The sequence below is a fragment of the Vombatus ursinus genome, unplaced genomic scaffold, assembly GCF_900497805.2.
Source record: "Vombatus ursinus unplaced genomic scaffold, bare-nosed wombat genome assembly UNPS02010822.1, whole genome shotgun sequence".
Taxonomy (NCBI): Eukaryota; Metazoa; Chordata; class Mammalia; order Diprotodontia; family Vombatidae; genus Vombatus; species Vombatus ursinus.
This window is the reverse complement of record NW_020950600.1, coordinates 5742194-5763621: the sequence shown is the minus strand read 5'-3', so window position 1 is coordinate 5763621 and position 21428 is coordinate 5742194. Positions and strand designations below refer to the sequence as shown.

The 21428-nt window shown below is 45.8% G+C and overlaps 1 protein-coding gene across 1 annotated transcript in view; it reads right to left on the bottom strand.

Moving 5' to 3' along the window:
- Positions 1–803: 803 nt before the first annotated feature.
- The window catches only part of PRKCZ (protein kinase C zeta), a 243018-nt gene continuing 222393 nt past the window's right edge, over positions 804–21428 (bottom strand). Inside the window, exons 15-19 of the mRNA XM_027855466.1 lie at positions 21198–21317; positions 16787–16866; positions 15595–15684; positions 4246–4361; positions 804–3544 (exon numbers count right to left, since the gene is read on the bottom strand). Of these exons, the coding sequence (XP_027711267.1) occupies positions 3457–3544; positions 4246–4361; positions 15595–15684; positions 16787–16866; positions 21198–21317 (494 nt within the window). The 3' untranslated portion in view covers positions 804–3456. The remainder of the gene's footprint in view (positions 3545–4245; positions 4362–15594; positions 15685–16786; positions 16867–21197; positions 21318–21428) is intronic.

The following is a 21428-nucleotide window of genomic DNA, read 5'->3' as shown; positions in this document are numbered from 1 at the left end:
TGAGGTGCCATGCAGAGTTTTCCTTCTTGACAAAGATTTATAGGTAAAGTAAGAGTCTGCCCTAGTCACAGTAACAGTCACTGAAGGATGTGGTCCATTACTGTGGTCCAGACAAGTAAATGAGCTGCAGCAGGGTGTGGCCATGTGGACTCTGGTTGCACTAAGAAAATCCAGGCTTCCAAACTCCCCAACTGTGGGTGGGGCTGGCCAAGTCCCTGTGGATGCCCCGAGCCCACCCTTCAGAGCTCGATGATGGGCCTGCCTTGCCCGGGACTTAGGGGGATTGGGAGGCTGGGCTGTCCCGAAGAGCTGTATAAATTCGAAAAACCTTCCACCAAACTGGGGTTTGGTAACTGAGTCTCAGCTCTTTGTATGATCCAGAGTTAGCCCAGAACGTGATGACCCCTTGGGATTCTGTTATAGTCTTTTCTTCTAGTCCAAGTCTGGGGAAGAGATACCAAAGAGCCTTCATTTTTAACCTCACCTGATCTTTTTCCCTACAAAATGTGTAGAATGCCTTTATTTTATATTTTTAGCATAGAGCAAGTATTAGAATATTTAATCTTTTCCTCTTCCTTTTCTCCTGACGCTGCTAAATCAGGTGTATCAAGTCCTAACCCCAAGGAAAGTTAGCTGGGAATCGGGAACAGGGAAAAGGAAAAAAAAAAAAAGGTAAACTACAGAAAACTTAGATATAGATAGAAGTTATTACTAGCTATTTATATCTTTCATTTTAAAATGATTTTTTTAAAAATGTGCCCTTTTTGGAAATAACTGGTTTTAAGGAAAATAATAACAATCTATTAGGCTTTTTCATTAAAGTCTTTAATAGGTGTGCAAGAATAGAAATGATCTCAGCTGTTATGGGTTAGCGTACCATCTTCTGCACAAGGAAAACGGGCCAGCAAAGATCGGAACTAAGTAATTATACAAAACTACAAGAACATATTTACTGCTTTACAATCATTAAATTAGCTAGAGTTTTCATTTACTATTTCAGATATGACAACTATAGACCATCTCATTACCGGATCCATTTGTAATATATTAGGACTTTTTTTTTCTCAAACCACACATTTAATTACATCCTTCAGTTTCTTCAATATATAAAACAAGTACTTTATATAAAAATTTCTCCATCATAAACAAGAATGTTATTTATACACTTGCACGTGAGCAACCAAACTCATAACTGGCAAACTATTTGGCAACACAGCAATATTGTAAATGCCTTCGACTGTAATAAACCCAGGGCACCGGTGCTGTCACTGGAGCCAGCAGGTCTTTTTTTTCCACCCACAGCAGCGAAATGAATTGGATGCCACTAGCAGTTTATGAGTGGAGCAAACACACACAAACAAGTCCCTTGCCTGGAGACACACACCAATGGGAGGATCCCTCCTGATCAGGGTCACCCTGTTCACAGTCACACCGTGGCATAACTAAAATGTGTGCAGCTGGAAAATGGAGGGATCTGATGAAAGTCACAACCAGGTGGGAGAGTGGGGAACGAGCCAGTCGGGAATGGCCTCTGGCCTGTGTCCTGCATTCCCTTCATTTCTAGGCTTTTGAGGCAAGTACGTTTCTCTGGAAAGTGATGGGCGCTGGTTCGAGCACAGCTTCCGGGCCACCATGGAGACCCCGAGCTCAGACGGGGTCACTGCCCCTAAGAGTTGTGGGGGCTACAAATGGGGCCTGTTTACCAATGGTCAGTTGGGGATTTGAGAGAATATTTTGGCAGTCTCATCCTAGCACCTCATGACTTGGATGTGAATCTGAGAGATGTCATGTTCAGCACCGAGTGCGATGCTATACCCTGAGAAACCTATATGTTAATGCAAAGAGAGTGGAGGAGGGTTCAGGTGGAGTTTGCATCTTGCACCTGCTTAGGTGTCTGTCTTTGTGCTTCCTGCACTATTCCCCTTCCCCCCTCCCAGATCCAAGCCACACAATTCATGGAACCAAGAGCTAGCACAGAGACCTGTGCAGCCAGGCTACAGTTACCTGCGGCAGTGGCAGGTGGGTCTTTACAAGCCTTTGAAACATTTTTTTATGGCAGTGGACAGTTGGTCCTTAAACGAAGTGACCTGACTGTTCCACAGCTGGACAAGAAAGCATCCTGTTAACCTCTTGTGAAACTAACACCGATGACCCAACCTGACCCCTCCCCCCAACGCACACTTTTGTTTTCACTGTTTCCAAAGGAGAAGGGATTTAATGGACAGTTTTCAAATTGTCATGTTTTTCCAAGTGGTTCCCACTCCCGTTTGCCATCTTGACGTATGTAAAACCTACAGTTGAGCTTCATCAAGCAATCCTTTCTTGTAAGCAGAATGGTTATTTAGTAATATACAAATTTTCAAAGCAAAGAGATTATTAGAAGTAGGAGGTGTGCTTTATCAGGAAAATGGGTTATGTTTATGGATACTCTAGATTTATTATTTAAACTTTTAAGGCTAGCTCCATTATACTTTTTTTTCCCTATTTTCTAATTCGGAATATCATATTACTGATAAAAATATTTTTCAAAAATCTAATACATAACACAAGACATGTAGGCACTGCTTAAGGATTTTTCAGAAATCTATTTTGTGCAAATTTCGTTTTTTAAATATAAATATTTTTTGGTCTAATGGTGCTTTGGCAAGCATCATTTTAAACATCTACCTCATCCAATTTTATCCATCAATAGAATGATAATGTTTTACTAATTGAGATTCGCATTTTGCTCCTTCATAGCTCAAAGGACATTTCTAAAATAAAGGTGTGTTTTCAGCAATAGACACTCCAGCTGTTAATTACATGCTCTGTATGAAAATACCTGTTAAATATTAACAAGAAGAACTTACCAGGATTTAGAAAAGGCTCCGAATTTGTAAAAATTCTTCGTTGCAGTTTATCCATTTAGGCACTTAAACTTATGTACCCAAACTTATGTTTTGATTGCTAATAAAACACAACTCCTCTTTTATTTAGATAGTGTATCTGAGATGTTTAGACAGGTGCCACTTGTGGGAAAAAAGGCATCGGAAATGAGGTTCAACACCACTGTAACATTTTATTCTTCAGGATATTACACTTTAATTTTCTTGAATTTGTCGGCCATTGCATCAAGTTTTGTTTTGTAGAAAGTGTGCACCTTCAAAGTCGTTGGAACATTCCTTTCCCGAGGATGTAACGAACATGAGATTCTTCCACGAAGCAGGCACGTGTGCACATTCCCTCAGAAAAGAAGCCAGTCGCGTCAGTGCCCCAGACTCAAAAACCAGGATCACTTAGAGGAAGACACCCACCAAAATCTATTCTCTTCTTTGATTTTCAGCAGCAATTTTTAAAAAAATCATTGGTCTCCACTCAAAACCTTACAGTTCCCCAGCCTTGCATGCATATACTGTAGTTAGGGATAAATGTAAAAGTTCATTCACATTATTTGTCCACAATGGAGATGCCATTTCTTCATACTGACTCTTCTGTAGAAAGTAACAAGGGATTGATGTATTCAAATCCTTCAAATTCTGACTGGTCTATTCTTTTTACTACATCCCTTTAAGAAAAAACAAAAAAGACACAATTATTGCCTTGTGTTTTAATCCCTACTGGTAATGCCTCGCTCACAGACGTTACTGAACGTACTTCGTTTCAGAAGGCTGAGAACACAAAATATTCATTGTATCAAATTAGGTGACATAAGCATAGTCCTCGAACAGGAAGGCACTTGAGAGACCCCCTAATTCTAGCCCTTTTTCACAGAGGAAGGAAGAATCCATGGCGAGACAGGGAAGTGCTTTGCCGAGGGCCATACGACACTTGAGAGGCAGGAAAAGCTCTACAACCCAGGCCCCTTCCCCTCTAGTTTGCTGACACACGAGGAACCCAAGAGCCAGAGACTGCCTGAGAAAGCTCTGAATGACTCGGAAAAAGTAAGCTCTCCTCCATGAGGGACCCTACAACAGAAGCCTTTCTTCATCCCCGTACAGCAGGGCTCTCACAGAACCGCCATGAATAATGATGAGAGGCCCACCACATCCTCTGGTAACTCCAGCCCATTATCAGCCACTGGCAGATCACTATGGTGGCCACTCAGGGCAGCGGAGGGGCCAGTGAGTGGGCTGGCCTGGGGAGTTAGGGGCTGAAGCCCTGCTGGGTGATAGAAATGTGAACGTGGCACATAGTAAGCACTTAATAAATTCCTCGGCCTCCTCGTGACTCCATTCAGGAAAGCCCTGGATTTACAAGAGCACTTACTCGTCATCTGGGGTTAGCTGCACAGGTTCGCTGGTGAACTGTGTATCAAAGTTATCCAGACCATAATCATCGGTTATCTGAGGCTGAAATGGAGGGAGGGCTTGCTTCTTCTCCAGCTTTGAAAAAGAACACAACAAAGATCAAATGGTGTCGTATTTGTAACATCAGTGTACGAGATGCACCTTCCATATACCACTCACTCAGAGAGGGAAGATCATGGCCAGGGAGGGACCCCAAAGACTCCCTAGCCCAGAGGGTTTGAGAAACCTTGGGTCTCCTAGACCCTTGGGCAGTTGGGGGAAGCCAGGGACAGACTCTTTTTGAGAATTAGGTTTTTAAATGCATAAAATATATGTAAGATTACAAAAGAAACCAACTTTCTGGAAAGTTATAAAAACACAAAGGGAAAACATATTCCCAGACTCTAGGTTAAAAACGGCTGATCTAGTCCAACTACCTTGCTTTGTAGAAAAAGACTCTGAGGGCCATAGAAGACCAGCCTTTCCTAAGGACAGGGCAAAAGCCAAATTTTGAAAACAAAATAAATAAATAAATAAATAAATAAAAAAAAATGGCTTTCATGCCAAAGGTTCATTCAACTGACAAGTCTTTATTGTTAAGGGCAATTTGGATCCAGGTCTTTGGGTGTCAGGTGGCCACAACTCTATGCTGAGAGCCCAGATGAGATAGAATCCCTGGTTCTGTGTCATCAGTGTTGCTGCAGGATTGCAGAACCTCAGCTGTGCTTGAACCTAAGACCTTGGAATCTCATATCCTAAGGAAACACTTTCGGTTAATTAGAGCTGACCCCAAGGGCAGTGGGCTCTCCCTCCTCCAGCCACTCCCCCCAAGGGACATCTCGGGGGGAGGGGGGTCTCTCATCCAATGCTGAGGTCATACAACCTTGGGATTCTATCTTTTCTGGGCTCTCAGCATAGACTTGTGGCCATCTGATGTCCAGTGATGCTCTCCAAGGGCCCTTCCAACTGACCACCCAGGTTTCTTAAATCAATACTGGCAGCTTGTCTCTGATGTTAATTACAGTTTAATTTGGATGACAACCAAGTGTTACCATCTTTAAGTCTTAAAAAAAAAAAAAGTATCCATCACTCCTCAAAATGGGAATACTGGCTAAAGTGAGGACCCAGTCCCTCCACACTCCACCAAGTCTAAGTCGGGAATCTGGCCTCAGACCCCTTTAGCATCATGGTAAAAGGCTGTCTCTTCTTTGTAAGTTGCCCTGGTGGAGAGCACATCAGGGATACAAGACAGGAGTTGTAAATAGCTTTCTTTCCTGCCCACTTACACATCTCTCCCAAGATCCCTGCAGCTCTGGAGGAAATGCTATTTTCAGCCCCGTTGCTAGGCAGAAACACTCAGCACTTCTTCTCTTTGGAAAAAGTGCTGCAGAGGGGAAAGATCACTGGGTGGGGAGTCTGAGGACTTGCGTTCAAATCTTGATGCTGACCTATGTATTACTTGAGTGACTCTGAGGAAGTCAGTTAACTTCCCTGGGCTTCAGTTTCCCCATCTGTCAATCAACCAAAGCATTTATGAGCCACTTGGTATGCGTCAGGCACTGTGCCGAGATGAGAGCTGGAGATACAGAAACAAGCCCATGCCCTCAGGGAGTTTACATTCTAACTGGCTTGGACTGCATAGATTCTGCAGTCCATTGTACCATCAAATGTAAGATCTAGGTTCTCCAGAAAGAGCCACAGGCTCATAAACTCCCAGATCTAGGCCTGGAAGGGATCATGGAGGCCACATAAATGACACATTCCATAGATGAGCAAACAGTGAGTGAATGAACCAAAAAACATGCTTGGCGCTGTACAAAGAGCAACATCTCCTGCCCCAAGAAGCTAACATTGTAACACAGTGTGGTGCCGTGGTGCCCAGGGAAGAGTACTTGGGCACGGGAAGTTACAGGGATGGTGAGTGTGCCCAAGGTAATGGAGCCATCAAAGGGTAACTGAACTCTGAATCCTCTCCCCATAACCGGATTCCCCCATCCCTCTGGGGCACCCTGGCACATTTATCTCCTGAACAAAGCCCCAACGTAAGAGGAGTTCATGCTGCTCCAGAGATGCACCTTAGGGGCAGACCCCACCATTGGGAGCTAGTGCTGTAAGATCAGGAGATTGACTTTAGTACTATGAGCGTGCCAAAATGTTGGGGGTATTTTCCCCCTCCTTTGATGTTGGAGCGCTACCTCCCACCCCCTTCAGGCCCAATTCTCCATAATTTGGAAACTGCAATGGTCTCTAGGGTTCTTTCTGAGTCACACGCAGCTCGCTGTAAACATCACCCAAGCTTTTGGATTTTGGCATGGACTCTTCAGGGTCAGCAGGAGTCTAAGAGGATCCGATTGCAATGCATGTCCTGGCATTTCTTGTCCTTTATGTGAACTGTCATTCGATCCCTCTGGAGATTTCGGGGCAGAATCTGACCTGACGTAGTTCCTCTGATATGATGATCTGGACGGAGCTGCAGAGAGCCCGGCACATGTGCGCCGAACATGAAACTCTTGTTTCATGGGCATTCTCCCCAAGACCGGGGCCGTGATAGCCACATAAAAGGAAATAGCTGACGTGTATATAATGCTTGCAAAGTGCTTTACAAACGTCACCTTATTCACCTTATCCTCAGAGTCCTGGGAAGGAGGTGCTATTTGTATTGTCACCCCCATTTTGCATAAAAGGAGACTGAGGCAGACAGCGAGGAAGTGACTTGCCTCGGGTCACACAGCATCAGAGGCTGGATTTGAGTTTGTGCTCTCCCCACATGTCTGTGAATGGAAAACTGAGCCTCTAGCCACAAGCCATTTAGTTTTGGAATCAAATCCAGTTTATGGCAAAGTTAACCTGACACTTCCTTGTGATGAATAAGCCACCAAAGTACCAAGCTTTGGGGAATGTGATTAGCATCGCCTGCCCGAAGATACCCCAGAACGCCCAGGGTCTAAGAGGGAAAGAACAGCGCAAGATGCCATTCCAAGGCCCACCCCCCGAGCACCCCAAACACAGGGACGCACACCCCAGCGGACTCAGGCAGCCGGCCCTTTTGTTTCTGTGGTGAGGAGCATCCATGACCAAGTCACCGCAGACTCCCCCATTTCTTAGGCAGCCTCCTGTAGGTGAGTAAACTGTGAACTGGCCTCATAGAAAAACCTACAGAAACCTAGGGCTGCCCCCATTGCCAGGAAGACTGAGGCTAGTGAATCTCTTGAGCATCGATGGGAATGGCTTCGCTAAGTAAAACTTAAGAGTCCAGCTAACTAGAGAACGTCTGACAAGCAGCACAGACCTAAGTCCGCAGGAAGCCAGGTAAGGCTGGAAGGGTCAGGCTGCCGTAGGTAGATACAGGTCAGGAAGGTCAGGATGTCAGCCAGAGCAGACTCAGCAGAAAGGGTTAACTTTAGATGGAGGAACAGAGACTGCTTCCTGCCTCCTGAGCGAGGGTGGCCTTGTACCCACAGGGGCTGCTTTTGGCCAGAAAGAGAAGAGTGGACAGCCGGAAGGCCCTACTTCACATCCAGGAAGGAGGAGATATGCCATCCATGATGATCCCACCATCCTCACCCCAGCACAGAGACAGAGGCACTGAAAACAATTGTGTCACGTACCAAGGCTTGCACAATGCTTTCCTCAAAATCACCCAAAGATGAGCCTGAGTATTGTTATTCTCATTTTACAGTTGAAGAAACTGAGGCACAGAGACTTGGAGGGTGGGGTAGGGCAGGGTTTACACAGCTAGTAAGTATCCACAACGAGATTTGAACTCCTGACTCCAAGTCCTTGGCTCTTTCCACTACAAAATGCTGCCCTCTAGTGTAGAGAGTAGCACACAAACCCTGGGTAAGAGGCAGGGGAGGAGGTGCAGGAGAGAAATGAAATCTCTCACTTGCCATCTTTTCACCTACATTCTCTCTAAGCACACAACAAGACTACAGCTAATTAGGTATCAAGCTTCCGTTCACGTTCTAAGTACTACGTGAACGGCCTTCTCAGGCACGCACATCTGGATGAAATTAATCACAGCATATTTGCAATTACACCCATTTCTGTAAAAAATGTTATTTGGTGGTGACTTAGTAAAGCATCAGCCATCTGCCTTTCTGTAGTTTAACAAAATTCCTTTGTCTGTTAAGGTACGGCACATGAGGATTAAGGGGAGGAGAGGAAATCTAGAGTTGAAAGGGACCCCAGAGGCCAACTACCAAAGAGTCGCCCTAAAAAGCTATCAGATGGTAGATTTAGAGTCAGAGGGAATCCTGGGGTTCACTAAGTCCAACACGTTCCTTTTACAGAGGAGGAAACTGAGGCCCCGAGAGGGGAAGTAACATGGTCAAGATCACACAGGTGATGAGTGGCAGAGGCAGGAACTTGAATCCAGGTTCTCTGGATCTAAATACAACGTTCTTCCTACTGCACCAGGTGTGTTGCTCCCTAACCTCCGTGAAAGCTGTGTAATTCTTGGTGTGTAGGTGCCCCCAGGTTCTGGAAGGCTCTGTCTACATAGCACAAGCTCTGGTAGGTCCACGAAGCCAAAAACCAACCTATTCATCAATAAGTATTAAGCACCATGAGCATCCATGGTAGGCTGGCAGTACGTGTACAAAGAAACAATCTCTACAGGCAAGAAGTGCACAAGCAACATTTGGGCAATGTCTTAAAATGGCTAGAGTGAGAACCCAAGTTCACATACCACCTCTGTTACTAGCTGTGATTAGGAGGGTTAAATCACTTTCTCATAGAACTTCAGAGCTGCAAGGTACGTTGGGTTTTCTGGAAGACTCAGCTCAAATGCCACCTTCTTGTAGAAGGCCTTCCCTGGTCCTCTTAGCTGCCAGTGGGTTTCCCTCAAAGGCTACCTTCCATCTACTCCATGTATCTTGTATGGGTCAATTTACATACATGGTATCATTCGGATTAGAATGTAAGTGCCCTGAGGGCAGGCACTATGTTTTCTTTTTCTCTGTATCCACAACCTTTGGGCACAGTGCCTGGCCCAGAGTAAGCACTTAATAAGTGCCCTGCTCCTCGGTGGGGCTGAGTTCAGGAGTTGTGAACTGCAGTAAAGCTCAGATCGCTAATATGACGAGCCCTGCTAGTGGAGAATCATGAGGCTGCCTAATGAGGGGCAAACCAGCCCATATTAGAAAAATGGTGCCGGTTCAAGCTTCTGTATCAATCCAGAAGTACTGGGATAGGCCCTACGAATGGCTGCTATCCTTCCAGCCTGGAGCAGATGGGGAGACCCAGTTTCAAAATAAAACAAAGACAAACCAACTATTAACCGATGATCTGTCGACCAACTGTTCCAATCCAAACCACCCCGACCAAGAATCCCTTCTCCAACGTTACCAACAAGTGGTCATCCAAGTTTTGCATTAAAATCTACAGTGAGTATTGATTAGAGAAATGCAAATCAAAACTGCTCTGAGGTACCATATCACACCTATCAGATTGGCCAACATCTGATAAAACAGGAAAATAATAAATGTTGGAGAAGATGTGGGAAAATGGGAACACTAATACATTGTCGGTAGAGTTGTGAACTGATCCAACCATTCTGGAGAGCAGTTTGGAACTATGCCCAAAGGGCTATAAAAATGTGCATACCCTTTGACTCAACTACTTCTAGGTCTGTATCCCAAAGAGATCATAAAAAACAGAAAGAGGACCCACATGTACAAAAATATTTATAGCAGCTCTTCTTGTGGTGGCTACGAATTGGAAATTAAGGGGATGCCTATCAATTGGGGAATGGCTAAACAAGTTGTGGTATGTGAATGTAATGGAATACTATTGTGCTATAAGAAATGATGAGCAGGCAGACTTCAGAAAAACCTGGAAAGACTTGTATGGACTGATGCTGAGTGGAGTGAGCAGAACCAGGAGAACGTTGTACACGGTAACAGCAATACTGTATGATGACTGACTTGGATAGACTTGGTTCTTCACAGCAATGCCAGGATCTAAGACAACTACTTATGATGGAAAATATTCTCTACATCCAGAGATAGAACTGTGGAGTCTGAGTGCAGATGGAAGCAGACTATTTGCTCTCCTTTTCCTTTGTTGTTTTGTTTTATTGCTTCATTCTCGTGGTTCCTCCCATTAGTTCTAATTCTTCTTTACATCATGACTAATGTGAAAATATGCTTAATATGAATGTATAAGTAAAGCCTATATCAGATTGCACGCCATCTTGGGGAGGGGGGAGGAGAGGAAAGGGGAGAAAACTTAAAATTCAAAATCTTATAGAAGTGAATATTGAAAACCAAAAATAAACTATTGAAAAAAAAATCTGCAGTGAGAAGAAACCCACTCAGGGAACCTGAGGCAGCCTAGCCCCCTGTGGGGCAGCTCTCTTGAGGCTTACATCAAACTTACCGCTGCAAGGGAACAAGGTCTCAAAACCGGTGGAACCCAGGGACGCCAGGAAGAAGGGACAGGGATTCTTGGGCCAAAAGGGTCTGGAAGGGAAGGGATGCTACCAGCAAAGGTAGGAAGAAGGAAGAGCAGACTGGGGGTGGGGAGCAGTCAAACAAGCCTGCTCTGGTAAGCTGCCAGTGCTCACTAGCGGAAAAACTGTCTTACAGGTTTGTCTTTTAGGTTCGACCCGCACTTTGCTTCTGTTCCTATCCAGTCTCGTGACTAATAGTCTCTCTTTATTCGATCTACAGCATTTGCCATCTTTTGACTTCTTTGCTAAGAACTCTTTCCCCAGAGGACTAAAGCAGACAGAGCCCCCAGCTTGACTGGGAGGAGACATGGTTGGTTTTTCCTATTTTTGCTGGAAAACACAGGACGAAAGAGCACACATTTCCCACCTTTTAGAGTGACCTTGGCATCTCCAGCAGAGCCTCGCTAATTGACAGGATAAACCCTCTCCCAGTGCAATGGGGATGAATGTGATTTGGAGACTGTCGAAGAAGGGTGCTAAGACCCCTGGTGGAGTCAGGGCCCAGAAGCCAGCAGGATTGAGCAGGGAGAGGGAGCCAGGAGAACCATTGCAGCTTTAGAGTTAGAAGATATGGGTTCAAATCCTACTTCTCCGCATTCCTGCTTATATGACTTCAGGCACGGCTCCAGAGATCAAGATGATTCTGTGATGCATGGAGAGCTGGCTAGGAGGACCTGGATTCAGGTTCCGCCCGGGACATAAACTGGCTGGGTGCCCCTGGACAAGTCAGTGCAGTCTGTACAGAGACACGGATGGGCATGGGTAGAAGGTACTTCTATGACAGTGAAATGACCATTCTACACCCAAAACAACAGCAGAGCTCTGTATACGGTGTTTTCAAGTTTCCGTATCACTTCGTCATGGGATCAGAGACTTTCCACAGAATGGAAGAGGACCCGTGGGGCCATTTATCCCAATCCCCTCTTGTCTCAGAGGCCCAGAGACAGGCAGTGATCTGCCCAAAGTCACACGTCCAGGCTGTGGCAGCGCAGGGATGGCCCCGACACCAAGATGAAGGCGCTAGCACGTGAGCCCAGGTCTTCCAGTGCTCCTTCAGCCACTGGAGGGTACAGGGGTAGAGTCTGGCGTCAGGAAGACCTGCGCTCGACACTTCCTAGCTGTGTGACCCTGTGCAAGTCACTGCACCCATTTGCCTCAGTCACCTCAACTGTTAAATGGGGATGATAACAGTATCAAGTGCCTCACACACAATAGGTGCTTAATAAAAGCTTCTCCTTTTCCTCCCCTTCCAAAGGCTAATCAACCAATCAATGAGCATTTAATAAGCACCATTTAAATAAGCATTTAATATGTGCCAATATCCTGTAGATACAAAGTCAAGGGAAGGAAGAAGGCAGTAAGCGCATTATTAATTTAAGATCACAGAAAGCAAGTGACCTTAACAGGCCTTAGACTCTTTATAGGTGGAGAAACTGAGGCCTAGAAAGGCAAAGACTCCCCCAGGGTCACATAGTTAGTAAGTGGCTTAGCCAGGACTTGAATCCAGGACCTCGAACTCCAAATTCCCTTTCCCCTCTACTACATTGGGCCAGTTTCTGGCCCGGGAACTGGGATCCAAAACCAGTTACCTCCTGCCTTTTTGTCCACCCCCCCAGTTCCCCTCAAAGACCCTTGGGTGCCCAAAGCCTGGAGTCTGCCCTGGCCTATTGAGACCATAAGAATCCTTGGCTATGAAGGGTTTTTTTTTTTAACCCGTTTCAACCAGAGGCTTCCTGCCAGCCTGGAAAATCCCAATCAAAACAAAACAAAACAGAAAAATCTAATGAACAAGAAACCCCACCCAGTTTCTGCAGAACAGGCCGCTTTCCTTTCATGCCGGTTCCCAGAAATCAGCCGAGCTCTTCAGCTCAGGGCAGCGTCTGGGGGCCTTACAAAGGCCCGCTCTGCTTCCGGCCCCTCCTCACTCTCCCGCCCGGCCCCCCACGGGTGTCCATTCAGGATGCAAGGTGCTGCTTCTGCCAGCTCCAGCCGGAAGCTGAGCATTCTTGGAGAGCTGGTGCCTTTGCCCTGGTTACCGGGGCCTGGAGCTGGCGCCTTCTCCATTTTCCTAAGACGATGGAATATTTCTTTCTGCAGTCTGGAGCAGAAACAGCTCCCTCTGCCCCGCGTGACAAAGAGTCTTTTATAGAGAGAGCTGCTGAGGCTCGGGGTCTGTGAGCCTGGCCTGGGAATGAGCATCTGGGCCTCCATCCCTCCCTGTGAAGCTCCCTGACCTGGGACCATTCAGTAGCGCAGATAGCAAGTCATCCCCATAGGTGTGGAGAGCCCAGGCTCCAGATCCTGGCTCTGTACCCAGCCCAGCTGGGTGGTCTTGGACAAATCCCTCAGCTTCTTCCTTTATAAAATGGGAATAGTCCTACTTGCAGGATCTTCCTTGTGCTATGGTAAGAAAAGTGTGGGCAAAGCTTAAAGTGAAACCTGGGGGATAATGGGGAGGCAGGGTGTGAAGCAACCCCTCGGAGGGAGGATTTGAACCCAGATCCCCTGAAACCTAAGGGCAAAGCTCTCTTCTACAGTACTGTGGTTGGAAAGATAATTATTACTTGATGTCAGAAGGAAGGAAGCATTTATTAGTCACCTACTATGTGCTGGGCTCAGCACTTTACAAATACTATCTCATTTGCTTCTCACCTGGGAGGCAGGTGCTATTATTATGCCCACTTTACAGATAAGGAAACTGAGGCCATCAGGGGTTAAGTGACTTGCTGAGGGTCAAGCAGCTAGGAAGTGTTTGAGACTGGATTTGAATTCAGATCACTTCATCCTGTCTGCCTCAGTCACAGTGGAGAAAACACAGGGTCTGGAGTCAAGAAGACCTGAGTTCAAATCCGACCTCAGACACTTACTAGCCGTTTGACCCTGGACAAGTCATTTAACCCTGTTTGTCCCAGTTTCCTCATTTGTAAAATGAGCTAGAGGAGGAAAAGACAAACCACCCCAGAAAACCCCAAATGGGATCGTGAAGAGTCAGACACCATTGAAAACAACTGAACACCACCACCATCACTACTTCCTGACCCGTCCCCTCGCTGTATTCACTGCACCACCCAGATGTCTCTCACAGAACAAAGGAACGGTATACAGCCAGGTGTTCTGGTACATAAAACTCCATCATGCAGCGTAACCAAAGAGAGAGAGGCAGGGCCCAGCCCTAAGGAGTAAGAATAAGTAACCCATTCCAACAGAGCTTTGGATTGCCAGGCCTTTAAGAATCCAGATTATAGACTTAATAATTTACCAAGGGCACCTAGATGGAACACCCAGATTTCTCTTCCTGTGATGCCCCATCCCCCCTTCAAAGGAGCACCTAAACAATTAAACCTTGCCCACTTCTCCAATGTCACTGAAAATTACACATATTCCATGATCCTTGGAAATAGCACGTCAGCTCCCATTACTGAAATTGTCCATTGAAGAGAATTATTTTAATAGGTACATGGATATAATCAGGTTTTCAGTAGCTACAAATTGGGATCCATTATCCCTGCTCTTTTCGAGTTTTCAGAAACAGACCAAGCCTGTCTCCATGAGACCCTCCTGGGGTGACCCAGTGAATTCTATTAAGGCAGACAGACAGTCTAGCTAGAGGAGTGCATTAAGAAAATGCCCAACTTCTGATCTGAGTTTTCTTCGGTGCCAGTCTCTGTCGGCTGCCTCAATTCTTCCCTTCCTGCTGCTGGCATAGACTCGGGGGATGAAGCAAAAGACCAAATTTTTCAAGAAGTGCCTGGCCTCAAGATCTTAGCAATGTCTTTTGTTTCCCCCTTAAAATTAAAGTGTAATTTAGAGGCAAAACGTCAGCAACTTGGCAAAATATTCACATTTCACTGGGCACAGACAATGAATGTGCCCCATTTGGTTTCATTTTCTTGGTTCTCATGCATTTACAAAAGGCATCAGGGTTTACAGGCCTGCAAAGTCATGTAATTATTTCAGCCAGGGGTTGTTTCTCTCCATTTCTTCAGAAAAACTCCTCATTGAATGACACAATGACATAAGCCATTCTGGATTCCTCCTCCAGAAGACTGGCCCGGGGGTCATTTCTGCCACCTCACAGGAGGCACACAGACCCGAGATGGAGTTTTCAGTGTGTTCCGGATCATCCCAAATTCCTAATGCCCCCAGCAAAAGCCCTGTGAAGCATCAGTAGACACCCCAGCAGATGCCAGCTGTAATTCAGTGAGGGCCAAGTAAGGAGGTACTTCCCCAGCAAAGTGTTCCAAACAAGCATTGTCCTCAGAGAGTATCACAGAACCATAACCAAGATGGGGCAACCAGGGCTTTGGCACCAGGCACTGAGATTGAAGAGACACCAATACCATTTAGGCTCTTTTAGCAGCTAAAAACAACTGAGCTTAGCATCCAATTAATAAGAATAATTAGTGGAAAAGAGAAGTAACTGCATAGTATGTTTTCCTTTGGCCTCTATGGCAGTTGCTCTAAGGGTCCCTAGATCTCTGTCTTCAGCTGGTGTCCTGGGGTCTCACCCCTGAATGGAATTTGTCTTAAAAAGTTGATGGAGGTGGACATATTTAAGGCTTCTCGCCTCAGACAATACAATTAGGGTTGCAGTTCTATACTGTACTACAAAATGAACAATCCTTCTTGTCTTGTCTTTCCCCTTTTGGAGGGAGGTTGCTAATGGGTCAGCTCTGGCTTTCCCTTTGTTTTCTCTGGATATCAGAGCACTTTTAGCAGAAGAAAAGTGGTCCAGGAAGACCCACAGAAGGGACACACACACACACACACACACACACAGAGCTGGCTTCGTCCTACATAAATCCATTCCTGGACAGTAAGAAACCACACTTCCATTCATCACACCAGGGAATTCATGGGGCTTGGTCTGTTTACCAGATCCCAGTCTATGCTGCGGAAGAACGTGTGAGACTTGATATCTGAAAATCCCGTTTGTGGCTGGCAACCAAGCCTCTCTTTGGGATCCTAGAAGTCAAAATTTAAAAGGGGAGGGAAAAGTCAAGTCAGCATTTGCTCATGCAATTTACTGATGAGCCCTCCCTCCCTGAGTCAAATGAGCTGATGGTTCGCACTTTAACAGAGGAACTCAAAGAAAATCCAACCTCCGCTCACCCCTACACTTCCACACTCAAATGAGATCATATGGGGAAGCACATAGCAGAGTGCCTGGCACGTAGTAGGTGCTATATAAATCCTCTCCTTCCCTCTCTCCCACATCTTATTTTTTTCTATACTCAAGAAAGGAATCAAAAAAACATTATCACCAAAAATGGCTCCGTTCCTCAAGTCAGAAGCTATGGGAAAATTTGTCTCTTCTCTATATTTTAAATTGAATCTTGGTTTTGCTAAAGGACCAGTTTTCCTTTGGAGAGGGTGTTAAGTCATCATCTGACTCAATCCAGCCACCATAGTAATTGACTATTGGCAAAACTCATGTTCAGGTAGGTACATACAAAATAATTTCTGGGGTCTGGAACCATCCAGCCAACACAGCAATTAACTATTATTCAGGAGGCACTGGGGATAGGATTGGAAAGACAGACAAAATGCAAAATAGGTCCAACCTTCCAGGGGCCGACTTTTTGGGAGGGGAAGGGAAGAGAAGTAGAGGATATAAGCTGTAGACAAATACAGCATCATTTATGGAGAATGCCAGCATTGACAACTGCAGAGAGGACTCAGAGATGGGAAAACATGGCGAAGGACAGGCTTCCTGTAGGGGATGGCCCATGAGCAAAGTCATGAAGGATTTATAAGAGATGGAGCTGAGAATTGGAATGCTCGGATGGAAATAATGGGTGGAAAGGTGGGTTTGGGGCTTGGAAGGCCTGGAATGTCTGTCCTAGAGGCAGGAAGGTAATTCACTAAAACATTGTTCTAAAAAAATTACATATTAATTTTCTCCAATATGCCAGGGGGTGAGTGGATGGGGGGTATGGATATGCCTGGGGACCCTCATGTTTTCTGCGTTCTAGTTCTTCCCTGCTGTTAAATTACCAAGAGGAAAATACCAGATTAACCCCCATCCCCACCCTGCTCATGTGGCAAAAGAACTAGGAACACTTACCTTATTTAAAAATCCTTTTAAGACGTGGGAGGCTTTGACAGAGAGAAATCTGGGGATTCGAATAGGCTTCTCAAGGATAACTAGAGGAGATTGGAAAAAAAGTCTTGAGAATTGCTGCTCCACTTTTCTGTTTTACAAGAATATTCACAAATGAACCAAAAAGTAAAATTCTAGACCTGCCGTATGACTGTCTACCTTGTGTATCTTTATTCAATTGCACGTGAAGACATGGGAAAAAAAAGCTGCTTTAACCAAATCCAACAAACAGCTAAGAATCTACGTGGACTAGCGAAGACATGGGGGAAAAAAAAGCTGCTTTAACCAAATTCAACAAATGGCTGAGAATCTACGTGGACTAGTGGGTCCACGACCAGGGCTGCCGTGGCTCAGCATCTATTGCAGGAGGTCAAAGGCAGAAAGACCAGCCCTAGAACCTCAGTATATTCCAAAGCAGGACTTCTGGGGATTGTAAAGGACTGGAAGCCAAAAGATACCTAGGGACTGGGGACAGGCTAAACATGGAAGGAAATAGAAGGGCACCCTCTAAGAAACAAGAAAGCAGAGGGAAAATTTAGAGAAACCCAGGAGACTTAACGACCTGATGCAGAGTGAAATGAGCAGAGTGAGGAAAGTACTATACAGTGACTAAAACTGCATCGATAAAATGAAGTGGGGAAAAGACCGAACTACACAACTTGAAACAACACTGATGATAAAGCCCAGGCTTATCCCTGGAGGAAGACATGAGAAAACGCCCACCCCTCCTTTCACTGGAGAAATGGAGGACGTTGGCTGTCCAATACTCAATAGACGGTCAGAAATCTCTGTTGTGTTGGTTATGTGGAATCTTTTTTTTTTTTTTAGATTCTTTGTTTTAAGGGTTGACTCTGGGGAGAGAGAAGGGCTGTGTTTGGAAATGAAGGTGATATTTACCAAAAAATACCAACCCCAGCAGTATCTATTGAGTATAAAGCACCATTCTAAGTGAGGGCCAGGAGCATGAAGATAAACACATGCCTGCCCTTAAGAAGCTTCCATTCTACTATAATTAATTCCTGTCCCCTTTCCCAGCGAACAAACATTTTTAAAGTGCCTACTATGTGTCAGGCTGTGCTCAAGGTACTGGGTATGCAAAGATTAAAACAAACCAGAACAAGTACTCAAGAAACTCACCAGTGGAAAGAACATTGATTTTAGGGTCAAAGGACCTGGGTTCAAATTCTGTCTCTGATAGTTATAGCTCAGAGAAAGTGACATAACCCCCACAGCCTCAGTTTCCCCATCTGTAAATTGCTGAGGTTGGACTAGATGGTCTCTGATATTCCGTCCAGCCCGAGGGCTAGGAGCATGATGTTTCGCCCTCCTTGGGGTGGGGAAGGAGGGACAAAACACGTACACACATAAGTACATACAAAACACGTATACCCATAAGTACATACAAAATAATCTCTGAGGGTCTGGAACGAGTAACTGGGACAATCAGTAAAGGTCTTGTGCTGGAAGCGGAACCCAAGCTCGGGAGGGAAGAAGAGAGGGAACCCCAGGTGTGGGGGTCAGCTGGGGAAGAGGCAGGAGATGAAACAAGAAATGTTCTCCATGGAGGAGAGTGAAACGGGGCAGTCTGACCAGCAAGATGAGGCCAGGGAAGGCTCTAACACGGAAAAAGCTACTTTCTTCCCAGGAGAGCAGCCACCCAAACCAGCCTTGTATCTATTCATTTTGTACCTATTCCATAGAGCCGCTCGGTGGCGCTATAGGGCACTAGAGCCTGGGCCTGGAGTCAGGAAGACTCATCTCCCTGAGTTCAAATCTGGCCTCAGGGTCTTAGTAGCTGGGTGACCCTGGACAAGTCACTTCACCCTGTTTACCTCTGTTTCCTCATCTGTAAAATGAGCTGGAGAAAGAAATGGCAAACCACTCCAGCATCTTTGCTAAGAAAGCCTCAAATGGGGTCATGGAGAATTAGATAGGACTGAAACAACAAAATTAGAAAACTATATTCCAATGGGCAATTATGATGATAATAATAATAATAATAATAATAATAATAATAATGGGTAGCATTTACATACCACTTTCAGGTCTGCAAAGCACTTTACAAATCTTATCTCACTTAATCCTCCCAAGAACCCTGGGAGGGAGGTGCTATTGTTATCACGCCCATTTCACAGATGAGAAAAGAGGCAGAGAGAGCTTCAGTGACTTGCCCAGGGTCACACAGCCAGTAAGCGTCTGAGGGCAGGATTCAAACTCGGCTCCCAGTCCAGCCCTCTATCCCTTGAAGCACCAGCTGCCTCTATGAACATCACACAGAAATTTACAGAAGGATGGTTTTAATTTTTAAAAATACTCTCATTTTGTAATAATTTCTGCCTCCAGCCTGTGTGACCCCAAACAAATCCATTCTCCCCTCGGGGCCTTGTCTCTTCCTCTGTAAAGTGAGGGCCTTCAGGGTCCCTTCCAGAGCCCGAGGTCCTGCCGATGGAAGATGGCATTCCACCTGCGTGTCTGTCAAGGCCAGAAACGCGCTGGGGGCACCCACAGAGCAAACAGGACTGGCATCGCAGACTCTGGGTCACCGGTCCAAGACGGAAGGGCGCTCAGAGGCCATCCCGTACCACTCCCTCATTTTACAGATGAAGAGACAGAGGCATAGAGAGATGAAGACCTGGCCAGGGTCGCCTGATAGTAAAGAGCAGAGAGAAGCTTTTAACCTGAAGCTGATGCCCTTTCCCTAGACTCTTTGCAAGGTGTTTGTCTGGAGATGAGAGGAAGCGTGTTAGGTTGGCCAAACAGGCAGAATGAATCCATTCTGAGCTCAGGACCCTAGTTACAACGCTGGCATTGGGGCTGGACTGCTTCAAGTATCACTAAAAAAAAGTAAGGAGGCACACAGAAGAGAACACAGGACTGAGAGGAAGGGAGGCCCGGGTTCAAATCCTGTCTCTGACAGTGACTATGTGTGTGACCATGAAGAAGCCACGGCACATTCTGAGCCTCAGTTTTCTCATCTGTAAAATGAGGATAATAGTACCCAGAGGACCTACTTTATAGGGTGGCTAGGAGGCTGAAATGGACTCTCTGCACTGTAGAGATGGCAGCTGTTGTTATAGATTTGTAGTTTCAACAGAGTAGGGAAACCACAGCGAGAAAACTCCCTCCACCAGTGACAGGTGGCATATCCTGCCCAGGGTTACGTGGCTAGCGGGGAGGTGTCTGAGGGAGGGTCCTGACTCCAAGTCTGGGAGCTCAGCCACTAAGCCATCTTCTCTGCCTTGGAATGTAAGTGTCTGGAGGGCAAGACATTACTGTCATCACCATCATCATCATCCTTCTTCATTCATTCATTCATTATTAGCTCTTTGAGGGCAGGGGCTATTATTATTAGCACAATTCATTCTTATCATTCATTCATTTATTATCAACCCAAGGAATGAGGTTATTATCATCATTCATCTCTTTATTATTAGTTTCTGGAGGGCAGGGGTTATTATTATTGTTATTAAATCATCATCAATAATAATGAAAGCTAGCATTTGTAGGATGTTTTAAGGTTTGCAGAACACATTACACATTGACTCATTTGAACCCCATAACTATCCCCCAGCCCCCAGGAAGTAGCTGCTATTATTATGTCCATTTTATAGATGAGGAACCCAAGGAAAGACAAGTTACATGACTTCTCCTTGGTCACACAGTGAGTAATTATTTTTAGTAGGATTTGAACTCAGGTCTTCCTGACTCTCTCCAGAGCAGCACCTGGCTGCCTGTCTGTAAGCTGAGGGCTTCCCTGGGGCAGTGGCTGGGCCACAGGAGCTTAAGGACACCGGCTGACTGACTGACTTGCACCAATGTAGGACAGCACCTGGTTGGCATCTTATAGTTTTGGCTGGAGCACAGAGGTAAAGTGACTTATATAGGGTCACTCAGAATGATGGAAGGTATAAGAAGTCAGGAAGAGCAAGAGGGCAGGGTAGAAAGGGCTTTGAATGCCAATTAGGGGATTTTATATTGCATTCTGGAAGTAATAGGGAGCCATTGAAGTTTATTGAGCTGGGGCGTGACATGGTTAGGCCTGGCCTTGATGAAAATCACTATGGCGGCTGAATGGAGACTAGGTGGGAGTGGGGAGAGACCTGAGGCAGGCAGACCCCCAAACAGCTATTGCAGTAGTCCAATGATGACGTGATGAGGGCCTGGAGAAGTGTCAGAGGAGAAGGAGGAGTATTCAAGAGATGTTGTGGAGATAAAATTGATAGGAATTAGCAACAGACTGAATATGGAGGATGAGAAAAATACAGTATCTGAAACTCATAGTGCTTGGGAGAAAGCTCTGTTCCTAAGCTCGACCGAACCTCCTGGGGCGCCATCCTCCCCCTCCTTAGTGCAAGGCACGCATGCACATATGTACCTTGGAAGAGGTAATCTTCAGTGTTCATGTCCGGATTGTCTGTGATTATATCAAATGGCGATCTTCCCGCCATCATCTCAAACATCAGGACACCGAGGGCCCACCAGTCCACACTGAACCCTGGGGAGAGTGCGAGAACGGATCAACCAACCAATTAACAAGTATGTGTGAAGTGCCTGCTACACGGTGGGGGGGGGGGGGGGGGGGGGGGGGGCGGGGGGGGGGGGGGGG